Raw genomic sequence first — 26,799 nt, forward strand, 5'->3', positions numbered from 1 at the left:
TGTAGTTCTGGGGGCTGACCAGGTTACACAGCTAACAGTAGTGGTTGTAGTTCTGGGGCCTGACCAGGTTACACAGCTAACAGTAGTGGTTGTAGTTCTGGGGCCTGACCAGGTTACACAGCTAACAGTAGTGGTTGTAGTTCTGGGGCCTGACCAGGTTACACAGCTAACAGTAGTGGTTGTAGTTCTGGGGCCTGACCAGGTTACACAGCTAACAGTAGTGGTTGGGGCCTGACCAGGTTACACAGCTAACAGTAGTGGTTGTAGTTCTGGAGCCTGACCAGGTTACACAGCTAACAGTAGTGGTTGGGGCCTGACCAGGTTACACAGCTAACAGTAGTGGTTGTAGTTCTGGGGCCTGACCAGGTTACACAGCTAACAGTAGTGGTTGGGGCCTGACCAGGTTACACAGCTAACAGTAGTGGTTGTAGTTCTGGGGCCTGACCAGGTTACACAGCTAACAGTAGTGGTTGTAGTTCTGGGGCCTGACCAGGTTACACAGCTAACAGTAGTGGTTGTAGTTCTGGGGCCTGACCAGGTTACACAGCTAACAGTAGTGGTTGTAGTTCTGGGGCCTGACCAGGTTACACAGCTAACAGTAGTGGTTGTAGTTCTGGAGCCTGACCAGGTTACACAGCTAACAGTAGTGGTTGGGGCCTGACCAGGTTACACAGCTAACAGTAGTGGTTGTAGTTCTGGGGCCTGACCAGGTTACACAGCTAACAGTAGTGGTTGTAGTTCTGGGGCCTGACCAGGTTACACAGCTAACAGTAGTGGTTGTAGTTCTGGGGCCTGACCAGGTTACACAGCTAACAGTAGTGGTTGTAGTTCTGGGGCCTGACCAGGTTACACAGCTAACAGTAGTGGTTGTAGTTCTGGGGCCTGACAAGGTTACACAGCTAACAGTAGTGGTTGGGGCCTGACCAGGTTACACAGCTAACAGTAGTGGTTGTGTTCTGGAGCCTGACCAGGTTACACAGCTAACAGTAGTGGTTGGGGCCTGACCAGGTTACACAGCTAACAGTAGTGGTTGTAGTTCTGGAGCCTGACCAGGTTACACAGCTAACAGTAGTGGTTGTAGTTCTGGGGCCTGACCAGGTTACACAGCTAACAGTAGTGGTTGTAGTTCTGGGGCCTGACCAGGTTACACAGATAACAGTAGTGGTTGTAGTTCTGGGGCCTGACCAGGTTACACAGCTAACAGTAGTGGTTGTAGTTCTGGGGCCTGACCAGGTTACACAGCTAACAGTAGTGGTTGTAGTTCTGGGGCCTGACCAGGTTACACAGCTAACAGTAGTGGTTGTAGTTCTGGGGCCTGACCAGGTTACACAGCTAACATTAGTGGTTGGGGCCTGACCAGGTTACACAGCTAACAGTAGTGGTTGTAGTTCTGGGGCCTGACCAGGTTACACAGCTAACAGTAGTGGTTGTAGTTCTGGGGCCTGACCAGGTTACACAGCTAACAGTAGCGGTTTTAGTTCTGGGGCCTGACCAGGTTACACAGATAACAGTAGTGGTTGTAGTTCTGTAGCCTGACCAGGTTACACAACTAACAGTAGTGGTTGTAGTTCTGGGGCCTGACCAGGTTACACAGCTAACAGTAGTGGTTGTAGTTCTGGGGCCTGACCAGGTTACACAGATAACAGTAGTGGTTGTAGTTCTGGGGCCTGACCAGGTTACACAGCTAACAGTAGTGGTTGTAGTTCTGGGGCCTGACCAGGTTACACAGCTAACAGTAGTGGTTGTAGTTCTGGGGCCTGACCAGATTACACAGCTAACAGTAGTGGTTGTAGTTCTGGGGCCTGACCAGGTTACACAGCTAACAGTAGTGGTTGTAGTTCTGGGGCCTGACCAGGTTACACAGCTAACAGTAGTGGTTGTAGTTCTGGAGCCTGACCAGGTTACACAGCTAACAGTAGTGGTTGGGGCCTGACCAGGTTACACAGCTAACAGTAGTGATTGTAGTTCTGGGTCCTGACCAGGTTACACAGCTAACAGTAGTGGTTGTAGTTCTGGGTCCTGACCAGGTTACACAGCTAACAGTAGTGGTTGTAGTTCTGGGGCCTGACCAGGTTGCAAAGCTAACAGTAGTGGTTGTAGTTCTGGGGTCTGACCAGGTTACACAGCTAACAGTAGTGGTTGTAGTTCTGGGGCCTGACCAGGTTACACAGCTAACAGTAGTGGTTGGGCCCTGACCAGGTTACACAGCTAACAGTAGTGGTTGTAGTTCTGGGGTCTGACCAGGTTACACAGCTAACAGTAGTGGTTGTAGTTATGGGGCCTGACCAGGTTACACAGCTAACAGTAGTGGTTGTAGTTCTGGGGCCTGACCAGGTTACACAGCTAACAGTAGTGGTTGTAGTTCTGGGGCCTGACCAGGTTACACAGCTAACAGTAGTGGTTGTAGTTCTGGGGCCTGACCAGGTTACACAGATAACAGTAGTGGTTGTAGTTCTGGGGCCTGACCAGGTTACACAGCTAACAGTAGTGGTTGTAGTTCTGGGGCCTGACCAGGTTACACAGCTAACAGTAGTGGTTGTAGTTCTGGGGCCTGACCAGGTTACACAGCTAACAGTAGTGGTTGTAGTTCTGGGGCCTGACCAGGTTACACAGCTAACAGTAGTGGTTGTAGTTCTGGGGCCTGACCAGGTTACACAGTTAACAGTAGTGGTTGTAGTTCTGGGGCCTGACCAGGTTACACAGCTAACAGTAGTGGTTGTAGTTCTGGGGCCTGACCAGGTTACACAGATAACAGTAGTGGTTGTAGTTCTGGGGCCTGACCAGGTTACACAGATAACAGTAGTGGTTGTAGTTCTGGGGCCTGACCAGGTTACACAGCTAACAGTAGTGTTTGGGGCCTGACCAGGTTACACAGCTAACAGTAGTGGTTGTAGTTCTGGGGCCTGACCAGGTTACACAGCTAACAGTAGTGTTTGTAGTTCTGGGGCCTGACCAGGTTACACAGCTAACAGTAGTGGTTGTAGTTCTGGGGCCTGACCAGGTTACACAGCTAACAGTAGTGGTTGTAGTTCTGGAGCCTGACCAGGTTACACAGCTAACAGTAGTGGTTGTAGTTCTGGGGCCTGACCAGGTTACACAGCTAACAGTAGTGGTTGTAGTTCTGGGGCCTGACCAGGTTACACAGCTAACAGTAGTGGTTGTAGTTCTGGAGCCTGACCAGGTTACACAGCTAACAGTAGTGGTTGTAGTTCTGGGGCCTGACCAGGTTACACAGCTAACAGTAGTGGTTGTAGTTCTGGGGCCTGACCAGGTTACACAGCTAACAGTAGTGGTTGTAGTTCTGGGGCCTGACCAGGTTACACAGCTAACAGTAGTGGTTGTAGTTCTGGGGCCTGACCAGGTTACACAGCTAACAGTAGTGGTTGGGGCCTGACCAGGTTACACAGCTAACGGTAGTGGTTGTAGTTCTGGAGCCTGACCAGGTTACACAGCTAACAGTAGTGGTTGGGGCCTGACCAGGTTACACAGCTAACAGTAGTGGTTGTAGTTCTGGGGCCTGACCAGGTTACACAGCTAACAGTAGTGGTTGTAGTTCTGGGGCCTGACCAGGTTACACAGCTAACAGTAGTGGTTGTAGTTCTGGGGCCTGACCAGGTTACACAGCTAACAGTAGTGGTTGTAGTTCTGGGGCCTGACCAGGTTACACAGCTAACAGTAGTGGTTGGGGCCTGACCAGGTTACACAGCTAACAGTAGTGGTTGTAGTTCTGGAGCCTGACCAGGTTACACAGCTAACAGTAGTGGTTGGGGCCTGACCAGGTTACACAGCTAACAGTAGTGGTTGTAGTTCTGGGGCCTGACCAGGTTACACAGCTAACAGTAGTGGTTGGGGCCTGACCAGGTTACACAGCTAACAGTAGTGGTTGTAGTTCTGGGGCCTGACCAGGTTACACAGCTAACAGTAGTGGTTGTAGTTCTGGGGCCTGACCAGGTTACACAGCTAACAGTAGTGGTTGTAGTTCTGGGGCCTGACCAGGTTACACAGCTAACAGTAGTGGTTGTAGTTCTGGGGCCTGACCAGGTTACACAGCTAACAGTAGTGGTTGTAGTTCTGGAGCCTGACCAGGTTACACAGCTAACAGTAGTGGTTGGGGCCTGACCAGGTTACACAGCTAACAGTAGTGGTTGTAGTTCTGGGGCCTGACCAGGTTACACAGCTAACAGTAGTGGTTGTAGTTCTGGGGCCTGACCAGGTTACACAGCTAACAGTAGTGGTTGTAGTTCTGGGGCCTGACCAGGTTACACAGCTAACAGTAGTGGTTGTAGTTCTGGGGCCTGACCAGGTTACACAGCTAACAGTAGTGGTTGTAGTTCTGGGGCCTGACAAGGTTACACAGCTAACAGTAGTGGTTGGGGCCTGACCAGGTTACACAGCTAACAGTAGTGGTTGTGTTCTGGAGCCTGACCAGGTTACACAGCTAACAGTAGTGGTTGGGGCCTGACCAGGTTACACAGCTAACAGTAGTGGTTGTAGTTCTGGAGCCTGACCAGGTTACACAGCTAACAGTAGTGGTTGTAGTTCTGGGGCCTGACCAGGTTACACAGCTAACAGTAGTGGTTGTAGTTCTGGGGCCTGACCAGGTTACACAGATAACAGTAGTGGTTGTAGTTCTGGGGCCTGACCAGGTTACACAGCTAACAGTAGTGGTTGTAGTTCTGGGGCCTGACCAGGTTACACAGCTAACAGTAGTGGTTGTAGTTCTGGGGCCTGACCAGGTTACACAGCTAACAGTAGTGGTTGTAGTTCTGGGGCCTGACCAGGTTACACAGCTAACATTAGTGGTTGGGGCCTGACCAGGTTACACAGCTAACAGTAGTGGTTGTAGTTCTGGGGCCTGACCAGGTTACACAGCTAACAGTAGTGGTTGTAGTTCTGGGGCCTGACCAGGTTACACAGCTAACAGTAGCGGTTTTAGTTCTGGGGCCTGACCAGGTTACACAGATAACAGTAGTGGTTGTAGTTCTGTAGCCTGACCAGGTTACACAACTAACAGTAGTGGTTGTAGTTCTGGGGCCTGACCAGGTTACACAGCTAACAGTAGTGGTTGTAGTTCTGGGGCCTGACCAGGTTACACAGATAACAGTAGTGGTTGTAGTTCTGGGGCCTGACCAGGTTACACAGCTAACAGTAGTGGTTGTAGTTCTGGGGCCTGACCAGGTTACACAGCTAACAGTAGTGGTTGTAGTTCTGGGGCCTGACCAGATTACACAGCTAACAGTAGTGGTTGTAGTTCTGGGGCCTGACCAGGTTACACAGCTAACAGTAGTGGTTGTAGTTCTGGGGCCTGACCAGGTTACACAGCTAACAGTAGTGGTTGTAGTTCTGGAGCCTGACCAGGTTACACAGCTAACAGTAGTGGTTGGGGCCTGACCAGGTTACACAGCTAACAGTAGTGATTGTAGTTCTGGGTCCTGACCAGGTTACACAGCTAACAGTAGTGGTTGTAGTTCTGGGTCCTGACCAGGTTACACAGCTAACAGTAGTGGTTGTAGTTCTGGGGCCTGACCAGGTTGCAAAGCTAACAGTAGTGGTTGTAGTTCTGGGGTCTGACCAGGTTACACAGCTAACAGTAGTGGTTGTAGTTCTGGGGCCTGACCAGGTTACACAGCTAACAGTAGTGGTTGGGCCCTGACCAGGTTACACAGCTAACAGTAGTGGTTGTAGTTCTGGGGTCTGACCAGGTTACACAGCTAACAGTAGTGGTTGTAGTTATGGGGCCTGACCAGGTTACACAGCTAACAGTAGTGGTTGTAGTTCTGGGGCCTGACCAGGTTACACAGCTAACAGTAGTGGTTGTAGTTCTGGGGCCTGACCAGGTTACACAGCTAACAGTAGTGGTTGTAGTTCTGGGGCCTGACCAGGTTACACAGATAACAGTAGTGGTTGTAGTTCTGGGGCCTGACCAGGTTACACAGCTAACAGTAGTGGTTGTAGTTCTGGGGCCTGACCAGGTTACACAGCTAACAGTAGTGGTTGTAGTTCTGGGGCCTGACCAGGTTACACAGCTAACAGTAGTGGTTGTAGTTCTGGGGCCTGACCAGGTTACACAGCTAACAGTAGTGGTTGTAGTTCTGGGGCCTGACCAGGTTACACAGTTAACAGTAGTGGTTGTAGTTCTGGGGCCTGACCAGGTTACACAGCTAACAGTAGTGGTTGTAGTTCTGGGGCCTGACCAGGTTACACAGATAACAGTAGTGGTTGTAGTTCTGGGGCCTGACCAGGTTACACAGATAACAGTAGTGGTTGTAGTTCTGGGGCCTGACCAGGTTACACAGCTAACAGTAGTGTTTGGGGCCTGACCAGGTTACACAGCTAACAGTAGTGGTTGTAGTTCTGGGGCCTGACCAGGTTACACAGCTAACAGTAGTGTTTGTAGTTCTGGGGCCTGACCAGGTTACACAGCTAACAGTAGTGGTTGTAGTTCTGGGGCCTGACCAGGTTACACAGCTAACAGTAGTGGTTGTAGTTCTGGAGCCTGACCAGGTTACACAGCTAACAGTAGTGGTTGTAGTTCTGGGGCCTGACCAGGTTACACAGCTAACAGTAGTGGTTGTAGTTCTGGGGCCTGACCAGGTTACACAGCTAACAGTAGTGGTTGTAGTTCTGGAGCCTGACCAGGTTACACAGCTAACAGTAGTGGTTGTAGTTCTGGGGCCTGACCAGGTTACACAGCTAACAGTAGTGGTTGTAGTTCTGGGGCCTGACCAGGTTACACAGCTAACAGTAGTGGTTGTAGTTCTGGGGCCTGACCAGGTTACACAGCTAACAGTAGTGGTTGTAGTTCTGGGGCCTGACCAGGTTACACAGCTAACAGTAGTGGTTGGGGCCTGACCAGGTTACACAGCTAACGGTAGTGGTTGTAGTTCTGGAGCCTGACCAGGTTACACAGCTAACAGTAGTGGTTGGGGCCTGACCAGGTTACACAGCTAACAGTAGTGGTTGTAGTTCTGGGGCCTGACCAGGTTACACAGCTAACAGTAGTGGTTGTAGTTCTGGGGCCTGACCAGGTTACACAGCTAACAGTAGTGGTTGTAGTTCTGGGGCCTGACCAGGTTACACAGCTAACAGTAGTGGTTGTAGTTCTGGGGCCTGACCAGGTTACACAGCTAACAGTAGTGGTTGGGGCCTGACCAGGTTACACAGCTAACGGTAGTGGTTGTAGTTCTGGAGCCTGACCAGGTTACACAGCTAACAGTAGTGGTTGGGGCCTGACCAGGTTACACAGCTAACAGTAGTGGTTGGGGCCTGACCAGGTTACACAGCTAACAGTAGTGGTTGGGGCCTGACCAGGTTACACAGCTAACAGTAGTGGTTGGGGCCTGACCAGGTTACACAGCTAACAGTAGTGGTTGTAGTTCTGGGGCCTGACCAGGTTACACAGCTAATAGTAGTGGTTGGGGCCTGACCAGGTTACACAGCTAACGGTAGTGGTTGTAGTTCTGGAGCCTGACCAGGTTACACAGCTAACAGTAGTGGTTGGGGCCTGACCAGGTTACACAGCTAACAGTAGTGGTTGTAGTTCTGGGGCCTGACCAGGTTACACAGCTAACAGTAGTGGTTGTAGTTCTGGGGCCTGACCAGGTTACACAGCTAACAGTAGTGGTTGTAGTTCTGGGGCCTGACCAGGTTACACAGCTAACAGTAGTGGTTGTAGTTCTGGGGCCTGACCAGGTTACACAGCTAACAGTAGTGGTTGGGGCCTGACCAGGTTACACAGCTAACGGTAGTGGTTGTAGTTCTGGAGCCTGACCAGGTTACACAGCTAACAGTAGTGGTTGGGGCCTGACCAGGTTACACAGCTAACAGTAGTGGTTGGGGCCTGACCAGGTTACACAGCTAACAGTAGTGGTTGGGGCCTGACCAGGTTACACAGCTAACAGTAGTGGTTGGGGCCTGACCAGGTTACACAGCTAACAGTAGTGGTTGGGGTCTGACCAGGTTACACAGCTAACAGTAGTGGTTGTAGTTCTGGGGCCTGACCAGGTTACACAGCTAACAGTAGTGATTGTAGTTCTGGGGCCTGACCAGGTTACACAGTTAACAGTAGTGGTTGTAGTTCTGGGGCCTGACCAGGTTACACAGCTAACAGTAGTGGTTGTAGTTCTGGGGCCTGACCAGGTTACACAGATAACAGTAGTGGTTGTAGTTCTGGGGCCTGACCAGGTTACACAGATAACAGTAGTGGTTGTAGTTCTGGGGCCTGACCAGGTTACACAGCTAACAGTAGTGTTTGGGGCCTGACCAGGTTACACAGCTAACAGTAGTGGTTGTAGTTCTGGGGCCTGACCAGGTTACACAGCTAACAGTAGTGTTTGTAGTTCTGGGGCCTGACCAGGTTACACAGCTAACAGTAGTGGTTGTAGTTCTGGGGCCTGACCAGGTTACACAGCTAACAGTAGTGGTTGTAGTTCTGGAGCCTGACCAGGTTACACAGCTAACAGTAGTGGTTGTAGTTCTGGGGCCTGACCAGGTTACACAGCTAACAGTAGTGGTTGTAGTTCTGGGGCCTGACCAGGTTACACAGCTAACAGTAGTGGTTGTAGTTCTGGAGCCTGACCAGGTTACACAGCTAACAGTAGTGGTTGTAGTTCTGGGGCCTGACCAGGTTACACAGCTAACAGTAGTGGTTGTAGTTCTGGGGCCTGACCAGGTTACACAGCTAACAGTAGTGGTTGTAGTTCTGGGGCCTGACCAGGTTACACAGCTAACAGTAGTGGTTGTAGTTCTGGGGCCTGACCAGGTTACACAGCTAACAGTAGTGGTTGGGGCCTGACCAGGTTACACAGCTAACGGTAGTGGTTGTAGTTCTGGAGCCTGACCAGGTTACACAGCTAACAGTAGTGGTTGGGGCCTGACCAGGTTACACAGCTAACAGTAGTGGTTGTAGTTCTGGGGCCTGACCAGGTTACACAGCTAACAGTAGTGGTTGTAGTTCTGGGGCCTGACCAGGTTACACAGCTAACAGTAGTGGTTGTAGTTCTGGGGCCTGACCAGGTTACACAGCTAACAGTAGTGGTTGTAGTTCTGGGGCCTGACCAGGTTACACAGCTAACAGTAGTGGTTGGGGCCTGACCAGGTTACACAGCTAACGGTAGTGGTTGTAGTTCTGGAGCCTGACCAGGTTACACAGCTAACAGTAGTGGTTGGGGCCTGACCAGGTTACACAGCTAACAGTAGTGGTTGGGGCCTGACCAGGTTACACAGCTAACAGTAGTGGTTGGGGCCTGACCAGGTTACACAGCTAACAGTAGTGGTTGGGGCCTGACCAGGTTACACAGCTAACAGTAGTGGTTGTAGTTCTGGGGCCTGACCAGGTTACACAGCTAACAGTAGTGGTTGTAGTTCTGGGGCCTGACCAGGTTACACAGCTAACAGTAGTGGTTGGGGCCTGACCAGGTTACACAGCTAACGGTAGTGGTTGTAGTTCTGGAGCCTGACCAGGTTACACAGCTAACAGGAGTGGTTGGGGCCTGACCAGGTTACACAGCTAACAGTAGTGGTTGTAGTTCTGGGGCCTGACCAGGTTACACAGCTAACAGTAGTGGTTGTAGTTCTGGGGCCTGACCAGGTTACACAGCTAACAGTAGTGGTTGTAGTTCTGGGGCCTGACCAGGTTACACAGCTAACAGTAGTGGTTGTAGTTCTGGGGCCTGACCAGGTTACACAGCTAACAGTAGTGGTTGGGGCCTGACCAGGTTACACAGCTAACGGTAGTGGTTGTAGTTCTGGAGCCTGACCAGGTTACACAGCTAACAGTAGTGGTTGGGGCCTGACCAGGTTACACAGCTAACAGTAGTGGTTGGGGCCTGACCAGGTTACACAGCTAACAGTAGTGGTTGGGGCCTGACCAGGTTACACAGCTAACAGTAGTGGTTGGGGCCTGACCAGGTTACACAGCTAACAGTAGTGGTTGGGGTCTGACCAGGTTACACAGCTAACAGTAGTGGTTGTAGTTCTGGGGCCTGACCAGGTTACACAGCTAACAGTAGTGGTTGTAGTTCTGGGGCCTGGTCAGGTTACACAGCTAACAGTAGTGGTTGTAGTTCTGGGGCCTGACCAGGTTACACAGCTAACAGTAGTGTTTGGGGCCTGACCAGGTTACACAGATAACTATAGCCCAGAACTGTTCTTGATAGGCCCACTCCCCCATCAGTCCTCCTCTGACAGTTGATAAAGACAGACATCATGGAACTGGACTGCCACATGTCAGGAGGTCATTCAACAGGAGATCATTCAACAGGAGGTCATTCAACAGGAGGTCATTCAACAGGAGGTCATTCAACAGGAGGTCATTCAACAGGAGGTCATCTGGAAAGTGCTGGCGTGCATTGCCATCATAGGTACCTATTCTGCTACCACCCATGGCTGGTAGTCCTCTTTACGCTGAGGGTAATAGACAGGCTTTAAGAGATGTACAACGTCAGATCAAAAGAAAGATACTGGTGGACAAGGAGGCATGCAAGCAAAAGGGGGGAGAGGAGCCTCTCCTCAGGAAAGGGATTAAATCCATGGCTGGTGCCCCCCACATAGGCAGGGGGAACCCAGTGCTGAACTTGGGAGATATGAGGGCCAGAACATGGCTAATCAACTGAATGTTTTCTTCTCAAGATTTGAATCAGACGACTTTTAGTCGGAGGTAAAACAAATGGAAGCATCATTACAAATGTTTGAGAGAGTTGTTGTTAAACAGTCTGATGTTGTGAAGTTGTTCAGGGGATGTAACGCACACAAAAGCCCAGGCCCAGACAAAATAAGTGGACATGTGTTAAAGCACTGTGCTGAAAAATTGGCTGGTGTGTTTTACAGACATTTTCCAATCCTCACTCGGCCAGCAACACGTGCCAGTATTGTTGGAAAAACTCTGTAATTATACCCATTCCTAAAGCATCTAATCACTCTGTGCTGAATGACTACCGCCCTGTCGCCTTGACATCCTTAGTAATGAAATGCTTTGAGGACATTGTGAAAAGTCATGTTCTCAGCGCCAGCCCAGAAGCTCCTCGGCTCTAAAGGTCTTTAGAGTGGTGTGATGAATCACACTCGGTCTTCAATACCAACAAGACCAAAGAGATACAACACCTACCTCTGCAACATCTAGAGATTGTAGAGGAATACGAAATACCTGGGTGTCCTCTTGGACAATAAGCTTCAGTGGAGTAAATGTACAGACCTGATCTACAACAAGAGTCAAACAGAGACTGTACTTTCTCAAAAAGCTGGGATCTTTTAATGTAGACTGTACTATACTGACTCTGTTTTACAAAATCTTTCATTGAGACTATTTTTACTTATTGTATTGTCTGTTGGTTTGGAAATGCCACTGTCAGACAGAGAAATATGCTGAGAAGGATTAACACCACAGCAACAAGGTTCTTGGAGTCCAACAGACAGGCCTGGATGAGATGTTTAAGGTCAGGGCCCTCCGCAAGCCACCCCCTGTACCCGGACGTTGAACTACTCCCCTCTGGGAGCAGGTATAGGGCACCCCTCGGCAGGAAAAACACAACTAGACAATCATTTGTGCCAGGTGTGATATCCCTCCTAAATAGCTCGGGCTAATGTTCCTATAGACTCAGGAAGGCCAGCAGGCTCATATTCATATCCACCCAGGAAGGCCAGCAGGCTAATGTTCATATCCACCCAGGAGGCCAGCAGGCTAATGTTCCTATCCACCCAGGAAGGCCAGCAGGCTAATGTTCATATCCACCCAGGAGGCCAGCAGGCTAATGTTCCTATCCACCCAGGAGGCCAGCAGGCTAATGTTCCTATCCACCCAGGAAGGCCAGCAGGCTAATGTTCCTATCCACCCAGGAAGTGATGAACACCTGCCTTAATGCGCTTGGCATCATGTTTGGTTGCATCCACTATAACGTCACCAACTCAACCCAAACAGCAGAAGAGTCCACTATAACGTCACCAACTCAAGCCAAACAGCAGAAGAGTCCACTATAACGTCACCAGCTCAAGCCAAACAGCAGAAGAGTCCACTATAACGTCACCAGCTCAACCCAAACAGCAGAAGAGTCCACTATAACGTCACCAACTCAACCCAAACAGCAGAAGAGTCCACTATAATGTCACCAACTCAACCCAAACAGCAGAAGAGTCCACTATAATGTCACCAACTCAACCCAAACAGTAGAAGAGTCCACTAACGTCACCAACTCAAGCCAAACAGCAGAAGAGTCCACTAACGTCACCAGCTCAACCCAAACAGCAGAAGAGTCCACCATAACGTCACCAACTCAACCCAAACAGCAGAAGAGTCCACCATAACGTCACCAACTCAACCCAAACAGCAGAAGAGTCCACCATAACGTCACCAACTCAACCCAAACAGCAGAAGAGTCCATCATAATGTCACCAACTCAACCCAAACAGTAGAAGAGTCCACTATAATGTCACCAACTCAACCCAAACAGCAGAAGAGTCCACTATAACGTCCCCAACTCAACCCAAACAGCAGAAGAGTCCACTATAACGTCACCAGCTCAACCCAAACAGTAGAAGAGTCCACTATAACGTCACCAACTCAACCCAAACAGTAGAAGAGTCCACCATAATGTCACCAACTCAACCCAAACAGCAGAAGAGTCCACCATAACGTCCCCAACTCAACCCAAACAGCAGATGAGTCCACCATAACGTCCCCAACTCAACCCAAACAGCAGATGAGTCCACCATAACGTCCCCAGCTCAACCCAAACAGCAGAAGAGTCCACTATAACGTCACCAACTCAACCCAAACAGTAGAAGAGTCCACCATAATGTCACCAACTCAACCCAAACAGCAGAAGAGTCCACCATAACGTCCCCAACTCAACCCAAACAGCAGATGAGTCCACCATAACGTCCCCAACTCAACCCAAACAGCAGAAGAGTCCACCATAACGTCCCCAGCTCAACCCAAACAGCAGAAGAGTCCACTATAACGTCACCAACTCAACCCAAACAGTAGAAGAGTCCACTATAACGTCCCCAACTCAACCCAAACAGTAGAAGAGTCCACTATAACGTCACCAACTCAAGCCAAACAGTAGAAGAGTCCACTATAACGTCACCAACTCAACCCAAACAGTAGAAGAGTCCACTATAACGTCCCCAACTCAACCCAAACAGCAGAAGAGTCCACTATAATGTCACCAACTCAACCCAAACAGCAGAAGAGTCCACTATAATGTCACCAGCTCAACCCAAACAGCAGAAGAGTCCACCATAACGTCCCCAACTCAACCCAAACAGCAGATGAGTCCACTATAACGTCACCAACTCAACCCAAACAGTAGAAGAGTCCACTATAACGTCACCAACTCAACCCAAACAGCAGAAGAGTGCGACGGAACATCCCAACGAGCTTCACAAATCCCATGAGTCGGTGGAAGGTCATGTTGAATTCAGGCAGCCGTATTGGACTAGCAATGGAACCAAAGCTCACTTCTTCATAACGAGGTGATTTCAGAGACCAATCCTGGAGGCACAAGTTATACCACAGTTGGTATACCACAAGTTGTAGAGCTAAGGAGAGGGTGTCCAGGGGGTTCTCTTGTCTTTTGTTTAAGCCTCCCAGTTGCCTCAATGATTCTCAAAGAGACTTGTGACTTGTGTTGCCATGCCAAGCAGTCTGCTGTCTTTTCTATATCCAGACAATGGTGTTTAATTACGGCAGGCCTGATGAATGCCCAACATAGCTTAATGACACAACATTGGTGTTGAGTACAGGTCATGGGTACAGTACACACATCTAAAAGATGTCTCTCATTTAAAACCTATACAGGTGATTAAACCACCATGTAATGGTATAATGGCAGCCATATTGGATTTTGGATGCAATAATGGATTTGGAGTAGAGGAGGCTGACGGGAGGAGCTATCGGAAGACGGGCTCATTGTAATGGCTGGAATGGAATAAATGTGTAACTATGTATTGTTGTCAGGCAGAGCCATACAACAGCACTGAATGAGACCACATTTGACTTGGAAAGTTTAAATTCATCAAAAATATTCATAGTTGATATTTCCTCCTATTGTATATTTGTGTTTACAGGTGTATATATCCTAGATGCATGAAGATATCCTACTGCTGTTTGTTTATGTTTATGTTTAGAAGTCAACTGACTACTTGTATTCCAAATGTTAGCAATATCAGAGCTTGTAATATCGGGTTACATGAGTTTGTAGGGGTATCTCAATAACTAAAGCCCCTTTCTTGATGATTGGCCACCAGCCTACTGATAGCACAAACATACTGGCATTCAGACTGATTACATGGCTATCCTTTCAAAAGTCCCAGTTCTTTTCTTACCTTAAGTCGCTTCTGGTAGACCAGCTGGCTGTTCTGTATGGAGAACCACCGTCTGGAAGGAGAGATGAGGAGGGGAGGAGGGGAGGAGAGGAGGAGGGGAGGAGAGGAGGAGGGGAGGGGAGGAGGGGAGGAGAGGAGGAGAGGAGGGGAGGAGAGGAGGAGGGGAGGAGGGGAGGAGAGGAGGAGGGGAGGGGAGGAGAGGAGGAGAGGAGGGGAGGAGAGGAGGAGGGGAGGAGGGGAGGAGAGGAGGAGGGGAGGAGGGGAGGAGGAGGGGAGGGGAGGAGAGGAGATGAGGAGGGGAGGAGAGGAGGAGAGGAGGAGGGGAGGAGAGGAGGAGGGGAGGAGGGGAGGGGGGAGGAGAGGAGGAGGGGAGGAGAGGAGGGGAGGAGGGGGGGAGGAGAGGAGGAGAGGAGACAAGAGGAGACTGAGTTAGATGAAGTACCACTCTGAATCAAACAGTACTGTTGTGTTTTTTTATTTATTTATTTCACCTTTATTTAACCAGGTCGGCCAGGTGAGAACAAGTTCTCATTTACAACTGCGACCTGGCCAAGATAAAGCAAAGCAGTGCGACACAAACAACACAGAGTTACACATGGAATAAACAAACATACAGTCAATAACACAATAGAAATTCTACAGTGTGTGCAAATGTAGTAAGATTAGGGAGGTAAGGCAATAAATAAGCCATAGTGGTGAAATAATTACAATTTGGCAATTAAACACTGGAATGGTAGATGTGCAGAAGATGAATGTGCAGGTAGAGATACTGGGGTGCAAAGGAGCAAAAAAAAAAATAACAGTATGGGGATGAGGTAGTTGGGTGGGTTATTTACAGATAGGCTATGTACAGGTGCAATGATCGGTGAGCTGCTCTGACAGGCGATGCTTAAAGCTAGTGAGGGAGATATAAGTCTCCAGTTTCATTGATTTTTGCAATTCGTTCCAGTCATTGGCAGCAGAGAACTGGAAGGAAAGGCGGCCAAAGGAGGAGTTGGCTTTGGGGGTGACCAGTGAAATATACCTGCTGGAGCGCGTGCTACGGGTGGGTGCTGCTATGGTGACCAGTGAGCTGAGATAAGGCAGGGCTTTACCTAGCAAAGACTTATAGAGCCAGTGGGTTTGGCTATGAAAATGAAGCGAGGGTCAGCCAACAAGAGCATACAGGTCGCAGTGGTGGGTAGCATATGGGGCTTTGGTGACAAAACGGATGGCACTGTGATAGACTACATCCAGTTTGCTGAGTAGAGTGTTGGAGGCTATTTTGTAAATGACATCGCCGAAGTCAAGGATCGGTAGGATAGTCAGTTTTACGAGGGTATGTTTGGCAGCATGAGTGAAGGATGCTTTGTTGCGAAATAGGAAGCTGATTCTAGATTTAATTTTGGATTGGAGATGCTATTGAAATTCTCGATTATCGTGGATTTATCGGTGGTGATAGTGTTACCTAGCCTCAGTGCAGTGGGCAGCTGGGAGGAGGTGCTCTTATTCTCCATGGACTTTACAGTGTCCCAAAACTTTTTTGAGTTTGTGCTACAGGATGCAAATTTCTGTTTGAAAAAACTAGCCTTTGCTTTCCTAACTTCCTATGTATATTGGTTCCTAACTTCCCTGAAAAGTTGCATATCGCGGTGGCTATTTGATGCAGTACGCCACAGGATGTTTTTGTGATGGTCAAAGGTCAGGTCTGGAGTGAACCAAGGGCTGTATATGTTCCTGGTTCTACATTTTTTGAGTGGGGCGTGCATATTTAAGATGGTGAGCAAAGCACTTTTTAAAGAATAACCAGGCATCCTCTACTGACGTAAAGAGGTCAATATCCTTCCAGGATACCCGGGCCAGGTCGATTAGAAAGGCCTGCTCGCTGAAGTGTTTTAGGGAGCGTTTGACAGGGATGAGGGGTGGTCGTTTGACCGCGGACCCATTATGGGCAGTGATCGCTGAGATCCTGGTTGAAGACAGCCTTTAGAGTATTTAGAGGGCAGGTTGGTCAGGATCTATGAGGGTGCCCGTGTTTACGGATTTAGGGTTGTACCTGGTAGGTTCCATGATAATTTGTGTGAGATTGAGGGCATCTATCTTAGATTGTAGGACGGCCGGGGTGTTAAGCATATCCCAGTTTAGGTCCCCTAACAGTACGAACTCTGACGACAGATAGGGGGCAATCAATTCACATATGGTGTTCAGGGCACAGCTGGGGGCTGAGGGGGGGGGGGGGGGGGGTCTATAACAAGCGGCAACAGTGAGAGACTTATTTCTGGAAAGGTTGTAGTTGAGGTGTAGGACAGGTGTTTCTATCTCACCTGTTCCAGGTCTTGAAGGCGTTGGAGGCCCTCTTGAACAGGTAACCTTCCATCACCACTCCGTTAGGAGCGTCCACGTTGAACTCCACCTTATTATCATCATAGGAGAAGTCCTAGAGACCGAGACAAAGGGGAGAAGAGGGAGGGGGGAGACTGGGGTTAATGTCTGTGTCTGTAGCTAACTTACAGAGGAGAGGAGAGGAGAGGAGAGGAGAGGAGAGGAGAGGAGAGGAGAGGAGAGGAGAGGAGAGGAGAGGAGAGGAGAGGAGAGGAGAGGAGAGGAGAGGAGGGTTAATGTTTGTGTCTGTAGCTAACTTACGGAGGAGAGAGACTGTGGTTAGGGTCTGAAGTCAACTATAAATCTTTAAAGCTAACTGACCAAGAAAATAACAATTCCTGTAGTATGAATTACGGTACAACTGTATATTATGTTACTGTGCAGTAAATATATATATATATATACCAGTCAAAAGTGTTAGAACACATACTCATTCAAGGGTTTTTCTTAATTCTTACTATTTTCTACATTGTAGAATAACAGTGAAGACATCAAAACTAATGAAATAACACATATGGAATCATGTAGTAACCAAAAAACGGTGTTAAACAAATCAAAGTAGCCACCCTTTGCCTTGATGACAGCTTTGCACACTCTAGGCATTATCTCAACCAGCTTCATGAGGTAGTCACCAGGAATGCATTATATATATATATATACTGTGTTTATATAAGAGCTAATTATCCTATACTGTAGGCTCGCAGCATATCCTCTTCACAGATGGACTGAATCTTAAGAGACTTACGCCCTGATGGTGTCAACAACAACCGCCTCAGACTAGAGATATAAAATAAAATACGGCCCTGTGAAAACAGCAAGTAACCCAAACAGACTTACTGACCAACCAGTGAGGTGTACCAGTGGAGGCTGGTGCGAGGAGCTATAGGAGGACGGGTTCTGTGTAAAGGCTGGAACAGAGTAAATGGAACGGAGTCATGTGGTTTCCATATGTTTGATACCATTTAATTTATTCCATTCCAGCCATTACCATGAGCTAGTCCTCCTATAGCTCCTCGCACCAGCCTCCACTGTAGTGGCCGGCTGTATGTCACAGAGAACTGGTAGAGGGAACAGGATGCTGTTCTGTGACCTAATGATTTTTTAGATAAGCTGGTGGGAAACTAGACAGTGGACCATCCCCAGGATACAGCCTTATGTTTGTCTGAGAACAAACAGGTTGACAGATAGCTAAATGGGGGGATATGGGGCTGTCAATCATTCACCGGTGTTGCCCAATGGAAGCTGTTTGATACAGAGGAAAGAGATGCTAGTCACTCAGTTTGACTCAAACAATTCTGAACTCATCATGAGAGGCATCAGTTTACATACTGTAACGACCCGGTATTGTGTTCTGTGTTTGTGGGTGTGTTATGGTTCTCATGGCTACTAGCAGGGGTTAAATATGTCAGGACAGATGGATGGGTAACAGTATGATGGGTAATCCCGCGGGATTTGGAAATGCATAAATAGGGATTACTGTCTCATCTTTCTTTCTTTCTGTTCGGGGCCTTGATCTGTTCCTATGAGAGTGACCCTTAACTCGACAGGGTAACATTGTGTACGTTCGGCATTTAGCGGCGTGGGCTGTGGCCGGAACAATAGCCCAGTTTAGGAATAAACCTGTGTTCTGACCTGCACACCTAGAGTCCGTCTCTTTTTCCTTTATGACCCAGCCGGGTCATTACAATACCAACATCCATACACCCCACACAGCGAAACATTTTAACGACCCCCCCCTCATGACAGCAGAGAGAACAATTGTACGTTTTTAGAGTACATTTTATGCAATTCTATACATTTTGCCGCGGGCGCGGAGAGAAATGGTTACAGTGTTTACTATATCGGAGAGAGACTGACTAACAAAATCAATTGGGTCAACCCCGGCTGGTAATTCGAAACATGATATCAAGTTTAGATAGCTGTCCGCTCAACAAATTGACCGATCTAAAAACAACGTTAGCTGACGTGGGCTAATTGAGTGACTATCAGTGACTGACACGACAAGAGAAAAACTGGTAATGCATGACTACATTTCAATACTGCAACTTGCGTATTCTACTATTGTAACTCTCAGCGGTATCTAAATACATTTTGGAAATATATCCAAGGTCCATCCCTGTTGTAGAAAGCTGTTATTATTGTTGCCCTGGGAGACGTGTATGAGTATTACCATCCTATAATAAGCAACTAATAGTTTAGTAAAAATCTCACCAGTGTGTAATCCAACCTGCCAAATATCTTCATCTTTTGCAGAGTACAATCCAACAACATTTCACGTTTAAAACTAAGTTTCAAATTCTCTCAAACATAAATAATCAAATAAAACAAAGGTTTAAAAAGAAAAAAAGATGCTTCTGTTCAATTGTCAAAATGTTTATCATTTCCAATATTCCGGTTACGGATTAAGAGTCTGAATTGAAGACTTCAGAACACACCAGAGGAACGGAGAATAACGGACCTCACGCCAGAACATCAGAACACCCGAATGTCAACAGTGTGCTCGTGCTGCAGAGACGTTCTGCGTTCCAACCCACACTGCCTCCCGAAACCAGCTGCTCATGCTGTTCCCTGCAGTGTGTATAGTCAGGGCCGGCTCTAGCCTTTTGGGAGCACTGAGAGAGATTTGGTTGCCAGGACCGGCTCTAGCCTTTTGGGGACACAGAGAGATTTGGTTGCCAGGGCCGGCTCTAGCCTTTTGGGGACACAGAGAGATTTGGTTGCCAGGGCCGGCTCTAGCCTTTTGGGGACACAGAGAGATTTGGTTGCCAGGGCCGGCTCTAGCCTTTTGGGGACACAGAGAGATTTGGTTGCCAGGGCCGGCTCTAGCCTTTTGGGGACACAGAGAGATTTGGTTGCCAGGGCCGGCTCTAGCCTTTTGGGGACACTGAGAGAGATTTGGTTGCCAGGGCCGGCTCTAGCCTTTTGGGGGCACAGAGAGATTTGGTTGCCAGGGCCGGCTCTAGCCTTTTGGGGACACTGAGAGAGATTTGGTTGCCAGGGCCGGCTCTAGCCTTTTGGGGGCACTGAGAGAGATTTGGTTGCCAGGGCTGGCTCTAGCCTTTTGGGGACACTGAGAGAGATTTGGTTGCCAGGGCCGGCTCTAGCCTTTTGGGGGCACTGAAAGAGATTTGGTTGTCAGGGCCGGCTCTAGCCTTTTGGGGGCACTGAGAGAGATTTGATTGCCAGGGCCGGCTCTAGCCTTTTGGGGGCACTGAGAGAGATTTGGTTGCCAGGGCCGGCTCTAGCCTTTTGGGGGCACTGAGAGAGATTTGGTTGCCAGGGCCGGCTCTAGCCTTTTGGGGGCACTGAGAGAGATTTGATTGCCAGGGCCGGCTCTAGCCTTTTGGGGGCACTGAGAGAGATTTGGTTGCCAGGGCCGGCTCTAGCCTTTTGGGGGCACTGAGAGAGATTTGGTTGCCAGGGCCGGCTCTAGCCTTTTGGGGGCACTGAGAGAGATTTGGTTGCCAGGGCCGGCTCTAGCCTTTTGGGGGCACTGAGAGAGATTTGGTTGCCAGGGCCGGCTCTAGCTTTTTGGGGGCACTGAGAGAGATTTGGTTGCCAGGGCCGGCTCTAGCCTTTTGGGGGCACAGAGAGATTTGGTTGCCAGGGCCGGCTCTAGCCTTTTGGGGACACAGAGAGAGATTTGGTTGCCAGGGCCGGCTCTAGCCTTTTGGGGGCACTGAGAGAGATTTGGTTGCCAGGGCCGGCTCTAGCCTTTTGGGGACACAGAGAGATTTGGTTGCCAGGGCCGGTTTTAGCCTTTTGGGGACACAGAGAGATTTGGTTGCCAGGGCCGGCTCTAGCCTTTTGGGGGCACTGAGAGAGATTTGGTTGCCAGGGCCGGCTCTAGCCTTTTGGGGACACAGAGAGATTTGGTTGCCAGGGCCGGCTCTAGCCTTTTGGGGGCACTGAGAGAGATTTGGTTGCCAGGGCCGGCTCTAGCCTTTTGGGGGCACTGAGAGAGATTTGGTTGCCAGGGCCGGCTCTAGCCTTTTGGGGGCACTGAGAGAGATTTGGTTGCCAGGGCCGGCTCTAGCCTTTTGGGGACACAGAGAGATTTGGTTGCCAGGGCCGGCTTTAGCCTTTTGGGGACACTGAGAGAGATTTGGTTGCCAGGGCCGGCTCTAGCCTTTTGGGAGCACTGAGAGAGATTTGGTTGCCAGGACCGGCTCTAGCCTTTTGGGGACACAGAGAGATTTGGTTGCCAGGGCCGGCTCTAGCATTTTGGGGGCACTGAGAGAGATTTGGTTGCGGGCCCCCCACCTGGGCCTCCTCTTAATGGTGGAGAGAATATTTTTTGTTTTAAAGTACATTTCCTGTAATTCTACACATTTTGCCATGCGGTGGAGATACATTTTCACTTTTAAAGCTAATTTCATGCAATTCTACACATTTTGTAATGAGTTATTCCATGTTAATATGATATTTGAGTGGGAATGACTAACAAAATCAATGGGGCCCCCCCGGGAAGTCAGGGCCCTGCATGCCCAGTCGGTATTCAGCCATGATTACTACAAGTTTAAATAGTTTAGCCAGCTAACTACCAGTCTAAAACGTGTTAGCTGACATTGACATACAGGAAGTAACGAGAGAAAAACTGCTGATGCAAAACCACATTTCAAAATTGTACCATGTGTATTCTACTACTCTACTTCTCAATAGTAAATTGAGACCTCGACTGAGTTCCTAAGGGCCCCCTAGCAGACTGCCTCATTAGCATACAGCTGTCATTTATGTCGCGCTCGCAGAAGCCGCTGCTGCTGCCATGGAAAAGCCACCGCTTGCGCGCAGAACGATTTACGAGCCTTCCACTCTACCCCCCCCCCCCCCCCCCCTGAGGCCCCCCAAAGCCTTGATACCCTGAGGCCAGGTCCTCTTTCTCCCCTCCTCAGTCCTGGAGGAGCCCAGCTTCCATCTGTCTGAGAGTCTATTGCTGCCTAATCAAGCACACATTATGGCTCCCAGCATCCACCCACAAGTCCCTATACCCCCAACACTAACACCTACCTACCCACCTACCTCTCTCTCTATCCTTCTATCTCTCTATCCCTCTCGGTCTCTCGCTCTCTATTCAATTCAATTCTACCTCTCTATCCCACTATCCTCTAGCTTCAAGGCAAGTAACACTGAATCATGCATGAGAACACCAGCCTTTCCTGGACGACTGTGTGATCACGCTCTCCGTAGCCGATGTCAGCAAGACCTTTAATCATGTCAACATTCACAAGGCCGCGGGGCCAGACGGATTATCAAGGCGTGTACTGAAACCATGCGTGGACCAGCTGGCAAGTGTCTTCACTGACATTTTCAACCTCTCCCTGACCGAGTCTAATACCTACATGTTACAAACAGACCACCATAGTCCCTGTGCCCAAGAATGCGAAAGTAACCTTCCTAAATGATTACCGCCCCGTAGCACTCACTTCTGTAGCCATGAAGTGCTTTGAAAGGCTGGCCATGGCTCACATCAACACCACCATCCCAGAAACCCTAGACCCACTCCAATTCACAAACCGCCCCAACAGATCCACAGATGATGCAATCTCTATTGCACTCCACACTGCCCTTTCCCACCTGGACAAAAGGAACACCTATGTGAGAATGCTGTTCATTGACTACAGCTCAGCGTTCAACACCATAGTGCCCACAAAGCTCATCACTAAGCTAAGGACCCTGGGACTAAACACTTCCCTCTGCAACTGGATCCTGGACTTCCTGACGGGCCGCCACCAGGTGGTAAGGTTAGGTAACAACACATCCGCCATGCTGATCCTCAACACGGGGGCCCTTCAGAGGTGTGTGCTTAGTCCCCTCCTGTACTCCCTGTTCACTCATGACTGCACGGCAAAGCACGACTCCAACACCATCATCAAGTTTGCCGATGACACAACAGTGGTAGGCCTGAACACGACAACGATGAGACAGCTTATAGGGAGGAGGTCAGAGACCTGGCCGTGTGGTGTCAGGACAACAACCTCTCCCTCAACGTGAGCAGGACAAAGGAGCTGATCGTGGACTATAGGAAAAGGAGGGCCGAATAGGCCCCCATTAACATCGACGGGGCTGTAGTGGAGGTCAGAGTACTCCTACTACTAGTAAAGCTAGTCAGTCAGAGTACTCCTACTACTAGTAAAGCTAGCCAGTCAGAGTACTCCTACTACTAGTAAAGCTAGCCAGTCAGAGTACTCCTACTACTAGTAAAGTTAGCCAGTCAGAGTACTCCTACTACTAGTAAAGCTAGCCAGTCAGAGTACTCCTACTACTAGTAAAATTAGGTAGAGTAAAGCACAGGAAAGGACACTAAGACTTAGAGTTTGCATACTGTACGGGTAGTCAATGCAGACGACAGACACAATGGCATCAGTTTAATGGAGCCTGTTGTGGTGTCTTCTCAGAGGCCACACAATAACTCTGCCATGAGTTCCTTGTACCAGCTGGCCTTGTGTTTCTAGTACCCTCATACACGCACACACACACACACACACACACACACACACACACACACACACACACACACACACACACACACACACACACACACACACACACACACACACACACACACACACACACACACACACACACACACACACACACACACACATAGACACACACACACACACACACACACACACACACACACACACACACACACACACACACACACACACACACACACACACACACACAAATACACAAATACACACACACAAACAAATACACACAAATACACACACAAACATACACACATACACAGAAATATTTGTCACATGCGCCGGATACAACTGGTTTAGACCTAACTGTGAAATGGTTACGTACAAAAGCCCTTAAACAAAAATGCAGATCAAGAAATATAGTTAAGAACATATACTAAAGTAAAATAAACGAAGTAAAAAAAAAATGATAACATCAAAAAGTAATACAATAAAATGTCATAACAATAACAAGGCTATATACAGAGAATGCTGCCAGCTGTATGTTATCCGTGTCGTCGTTCAGCCAAGTCTCGGTGAAATATAGGATATTACCATTTTTTATGTCTCGTGTGTAGGGTGGTCTTAATCGTAGATCATCCAGTTTGTTTTCCAATGATTTCACGTTGGCCAATAATACGGAGGGAAGTGGTGGTTTACCTACTCGTCGACGAATTCTTACAAGTCACTCCGCCCTCCTCCCCCCTTTTTCTACATCTTTTCTTCACGCAGATGACGGGGATTTGGGCCTTGTCTCGACAAAGCAGTATATCCTTCGCGTCGGACTCATTAAAGAAAAAATATTTATCCACTTCAAGGTGAGTAATCGCTGTTCTGATGTTCAGAAGCTCTTTTCAGTCAAAAGAGACAGTAGCAGCAACATTATGTACAAAATAAGTTACAAACAGCCATCCCCTCCGGCGCAATTATCATTCCCCCATCCTCTCACCCATCCTCTCACCCATCCTCTCACCCATCCTCTCACCCATCCTCTCACCCATCCTCTCCCCCATCCTCTCACCCATCCTCTCACCCATCCTCTCACTCCCATCCTCTCACCCATCCTCTCACCCATCTTCTCACCCATCTTCTCACCCATTCTCTCACCCATCCTCTCCCCCATCCTCTCCCCATCCTCTCCCCCATCCTCTCCCCCATCCTCTCACCCATCCTCTCACCCATCCTCTCACCCATCCTCTCACCCATCCTCTCCCCCATCCTCTCCCCCATCCTCTCACCCATCCTCTCACCCATCCCCCCATCCTCTCCCCCATCCTCTCCCCCATCCTCTCCCCCATCCTCTCCCCCATCCTCTCCCCCATCCTCTCACCCATCCTCTCCCCCATCCTCTCCCCCATCCTCTCACCCATCCTCTCCCCCATCCTCTCCCCCATCCTCTCACCCATCCTCTCCCCCATCCTCTCACCCATCCTCTCACCCATCCTCTCCACCATCCTCTCCCCCATCCTCTCCCCCATCCTCTCCCCCATCCTCTCACCCATCATCCCTCCCCATCTTTCCCTCCCCATCTTTCCCCACCATCCTCTCACCCCATCCTCTTCCCCATCTTCTCTCACCCCTCCATCCCCATCCTCTCCCACCCCCCCCATCCTCTCCCCCATCCTCTCTCCCCCATCCTCTCCCCCAACCTCTCCCTCCCATCCTCTCCCTCCCATCCTCTCTCCCCCATTCTTTAAGTACTCACCTCCATCAGAGTCTGGAGAAGATCATTGGACGGAGGGCGTTGGTAGATCATTGGACGGAGGGTGTTGGTAGATCATTGGACGGAGGGCGTTGATAGAAAGGAGAGAAAAAAACAAATGAATGTTAACACAATCACAAGGTCAGGAAGTAAACTGGCATGTAGTTGGTAGCCCTTGATAAGGTGAGTAGCCCTTAGTAAGGTGAGTAGCCCTTGGTAAGGTGAGTAGCCCTTGATAAGGTGAGTAGCCCTTGGTAAGGTGAGTAGCCCTTGGTAAGGTGAGTAGCCCTTGGTAAGGTGAGTAGCCCTTGGTAAGGTGAGTAGCCCTTGGTAAGGTGAGTAGCCCTTGATATGGTGAGTAGCCCTTGGTAAGGTGAGTAGCCCTTGGTAAGGTGAGTAGCCCTTGATATGGTGAGTAGCCCTTGATATGGTGAGTAGCCCTTGGTAAGGTGAGTAGCCCTTGATATGGTGAGTAGCCCTTGGTAAGGTGAGTAGCCCTTGGTATGGTGAGTAGCCCTTGATATGGTGAGTAGCCCTTGATATGGTGAGTAGCCCTTGGTAAGGTGAGTAGCCCTTGATATGGTGAGTAGCCCTTGGTAAGGTGAGTAGCCCTTGGTAAGGTTAGTAGCCCTTGATAAGGTGAGTAGCCCTTGGTAAGGTTAGTAGCCCTTGATAAGGTGAGTAGCCCTTGGTAAGGTGAGTAGCCTGAATGCTTCACTGGCACAGCATCAGGGCCAAGACAGAAAAACACCAACACACACACACAGAGAGACCTGACCCGAATTGTAAGCACCCCCAGCCTGATATTCGAAGATTCCCAAAGTCAACAGTAACACACACACACACACACACACACACACACACACACACACACACACACACACACACACACACACACACACACACACACACACACACACACACACACACACACACACACACACACACACACACGAATGCTTTCAGTCAGTGAAAACCTTAACGTGACAGGATGTTTTTTTTTATTTTATTCATATCAAAAGTAACTCTATAAAACCAACTGCATCTGGACATATCAAACAGAGCTGTCTCCATCTTAGAACCGCGTGTTTCTCCAGGACAAGCTATGCCTCTTTTAGCATCAAAAGATTGTTCATTAAAAAATAAAATTAATGAAAGCTTCTCTGTGCTTAGCCAGAGAATTCAACCTTTTACTATTTGTGGATTAGAGCTGTCTTTCTGTCTGCTTTGATCGTGAGAACAGTGAAGTACAACAACAGAATGCTAGACATATATTTTAATTAGAATAACTTCTACTCGGTGACTTGTTTTTCCACTTTTGGACTCTTGTAGAGTTAAAATAAGACTATTTTCTAAAAGTACATTCTCTTTTGTCAAACATTTGAGTGAGTTGTTTTGGGACTTTTATTTGTGGGTGTCTGGAACAGCTAAGACAGCTCTTAGAAAGAACAATATCCTGTTCTAACGCTTATGTACACACACACACACACACACACACACACACACACACACACACACACACACACACACACACACACACACACACACACACACACACACACACACACACACACACACACACACACACACACACACACACACACACACACAGGGATCATCACCCATCTGTTATCTGATGGGATGCCAACAGGGTCTGCCGGCAAGCCAGACTCTGTGTGTGTGTGTGTGTGTGTGTGTGTGTGTGTGTGTGTGTGTGTGTGTGTGTGTGTGTGTGTGTGTGTGTGTGTGTGTGTGTGTGTGTGTGTGTGTGTGTGTGTAGGGACAACACTCTGGACTGGTCTGAGTCTGCAGGGGGAAACTCACTGGTCTGGAATGTACTGACCCCTCTGTCTCCCATTCCATGTACCAAAATGCTGCCATTGGTCAGGACATTGTCACCTTCACTGTTAAGACGAGGTTACAGGGTTCTACCAACAACAT

General features: G+C 49.0%; 1 protein-coding gene across 1 annotated transcript in view; it reads right to left on the reverse strand.

Annotated features, from left to right (window-relative positions):
* LOC139536405 (arf-GAP with coiled-coil, ANK repeat and PH domain-containing protein 3-like) overlaps positions 1-26,799 on the reverse strand; it is a 185,053-nt gene that overhangs the window by 32,113 nt on the left and 126,141 nt on the right. The window contains exons 10-12 of the mRNA XM_071336916.1: positions 24,862-24,873; positions 16,626-16,738; positions 14,323-14,374 (exon numbers count right to left, since the gene is read on the reverse strand). Of these exons, the coding sequence (XP_071193017.1) occupies positions 14,323-14,374; positions 16,626-16,738; positions 24,862-24,873 (177 nt within the window). The remainder of the gene's footprint in view (positions 1-14,322; positions 14,375-16,625; positions 16,739-24,861; positions 24,874-26,799) is intronic.

Source organism: Salvelinus alpinus, chromosome 12 (genome assembly GCF_045679555.1).
Source record: "Salvelinus alpinus chromosome 12, SLU_Salpinus.1, whole genome shotgun sequence".
Classification (NCBI taxonomy): domain Eukaryota; kingdom Metazoa; phylum Chordata; class Actinopteri; order Salmoniformes; family Salmonidae; genus Salvelinus; species Salvelinus alpinus.